The sequence below is a fragment of the Penaeus monodon genome, chromosome 10, assembly GCF_015228065.2.
Source record: "Penaeus monodon isolate SGIC_2016 chromosome 10, NSTDA_Pmon_1, whole genome shotgun sequence".
Classification (NCBI taxonomy): domain Eukaryota; kingdom Metazoa; phylum Arthropoda; class Malacostraca; order Decapoda; family Penaeidae; genus Penaeus; species Penaeus monodon.
The window spans coordinates 31,911,119-31,913,004 of record NC_051395.1 but is presented as its reverse complement, the minus strand read 5'-3'; the positions used below and the strand labels follow the sequence as shown (position 1 = coordinate 31,913,004).

The window sequence follows — 1,886 nt, the reverse complement described above, 5'->3', positions numbered from 1 at the left end:
GGCGGAATGGCCCAGCTCACCCCCCTGGCGGATGTCGATCACGCTTGAGGTACTTCTTCTCTTCGATCACTGTGGAGCCTGCGCTGCTTCTGTACATGCTGGCGTATGGCCTTTGCTTTGTGTACACCACGCAAATGTGGGTGGAGAAGATCTGCTACTTCCATTTTCACTACGACGAAGAAATTTGCAAGAACCTGGACACGGGCATGTACCCCGAGGAGCAGGGCGCCGTGCACCGCATGACGACGCGCTACAACGTGCACAACCACCTCATCGAGTACCTCCCGGCCGCCCTCATTGTCCTCGTCCTGGGCGCGTTGAGCGACAACCGCGATCGCCGCCTACCTATCATTATTCCCATGGTAGGAATAGCTATCATGAAATTAGGCCTTGCAGCTAATGCCTACTGGTGGACGCTCCCTCCGGACTACATCTTGCTCGCCTACATCCCCGTGGGCTTAACGGGCGCTGCCATGACCATATTCATGGGCGGATACGCCTATGTCGCCGTGGCCTCAGGACAGCGGGCGCGCACCTCTCGCATCTCTATGATCGGGTTGGTGTCGGTGCTCGGGGCCACGGTGGGACAGTTGCTCGGGCTGCTAGTATACGCCCGCTGGGGGTACGTCGGCGTGTTCTTGGTCGGGGCGCTCCTGCTGGGTGTCGCGGCGGTCTACGGACTCGCAAGACTCGAAAAGAAACCCGGAGCAGGTGACGAGGTCGAGCTGCGTCAAGACAGGTCAATCCGGGAAATTCTCTCTCTTATACAGCTGAAAGAGACACTGCTGACGCCCTTCAGGAGGCGGAGAGACCAAGGACGACGTCACGTCATCGGCCACATCATTGCTATCTTACTCTTCATCTCCACTTACGGCAAGTTGTCCTCATGTCTCACAATCAAGATTACTTCGTGTCTAAGACTTCATTATTCCCCATATGTTAGGCGACAGCTATTTTACGAACCGTTCTGCCTTAATGATCTTCTTCCGTCAGACAATCTCGCCAACCTCCAGTTTATATTCCGCTATTACAATTATCCTATTTATCAGTCATATCAGCATTTTATCTTACTATCTTAGTCTCTATCATTTAAGTTCAGATAGGGTTTCAGATACTCGGGGATTAAACGTGCATTTGACCAAAGAAGGTATTAAGGAAAAGGAATAACTCCACCATGCGAGATGTTTAATTCATGTTTAGATATTACCTCTTCCTCGGAAACTTATAATTATGATGAAGAAACGCAAATTACATATCCTACGCCGTGAAATGATTCATTCTCATTTACATTTTTCCTATATTTGTCTTAATGAACTGTATAAGATTCCACGTTGAAAATATGGCCTAGTTGTTTATAATGATGTTGCACTAGGTACCATGCCCTGCAAGACAGCACAGTAAATTAAAATCTAATTAATCTATTTATTTATTTATTTATTTATTTAATTTATTATTATTATTGTTATTATTATTGTTATTTTTTAAAGTATAGGCAATGGCAATGGTATACAAGTCGGTATATAATAAAATTGACTTCGGATATTTAGCCCGAATTCTTTAAGATGCCTTTCAAAACCCTCAGGATCCCTCAACTATAATTTTCTGTACACTCGGATAAGGTTCTCATGGGATTACAAAAATTTCACCAGATGGTCGATAACGGACACCTGCCTCCTGTCTCTTGGTGGGTAATCGATTTCTTTTTATGTTAATCTACTGTTAAATAACTCTAAAAAGAAGAAAATATGCTCTGAAGAAAATACTCGAGATCTTATTTTTTATCTTTTTATTGAAATCTTTGTACCGCATTCTTGATTTTCTTTGTCGATAGAACAACGTAGGAAGGAGCATGCAAACACACTAATATGCCGTCGGCCTTTTCGCTA

General features: G+C 45.0%; 1 protein-coding gene across 1 annotated transcript in view; it reads left to right on the top strand.

Annotated features, from left to right (window-relative positions):
- The window catches only part of LOC119578017 (solute carrier family 46 member 3-like), a gene marked incomplete at its 5' end in the record, with an annotated part of 3,215 nt that continues 1,329 nt past the window's right edge, over positions 1 to 1,886 (top strand). Inside the window, 2 exon segments of the mRNA XM_037925727.1 lie at positions 1 to 873; positions 1,583 to 1,684. Of these exon segments, the coding sequence (XP_037781655.1) occupies positions 1 to 873; positions 1,583 to 1,684 (975 nt within the window).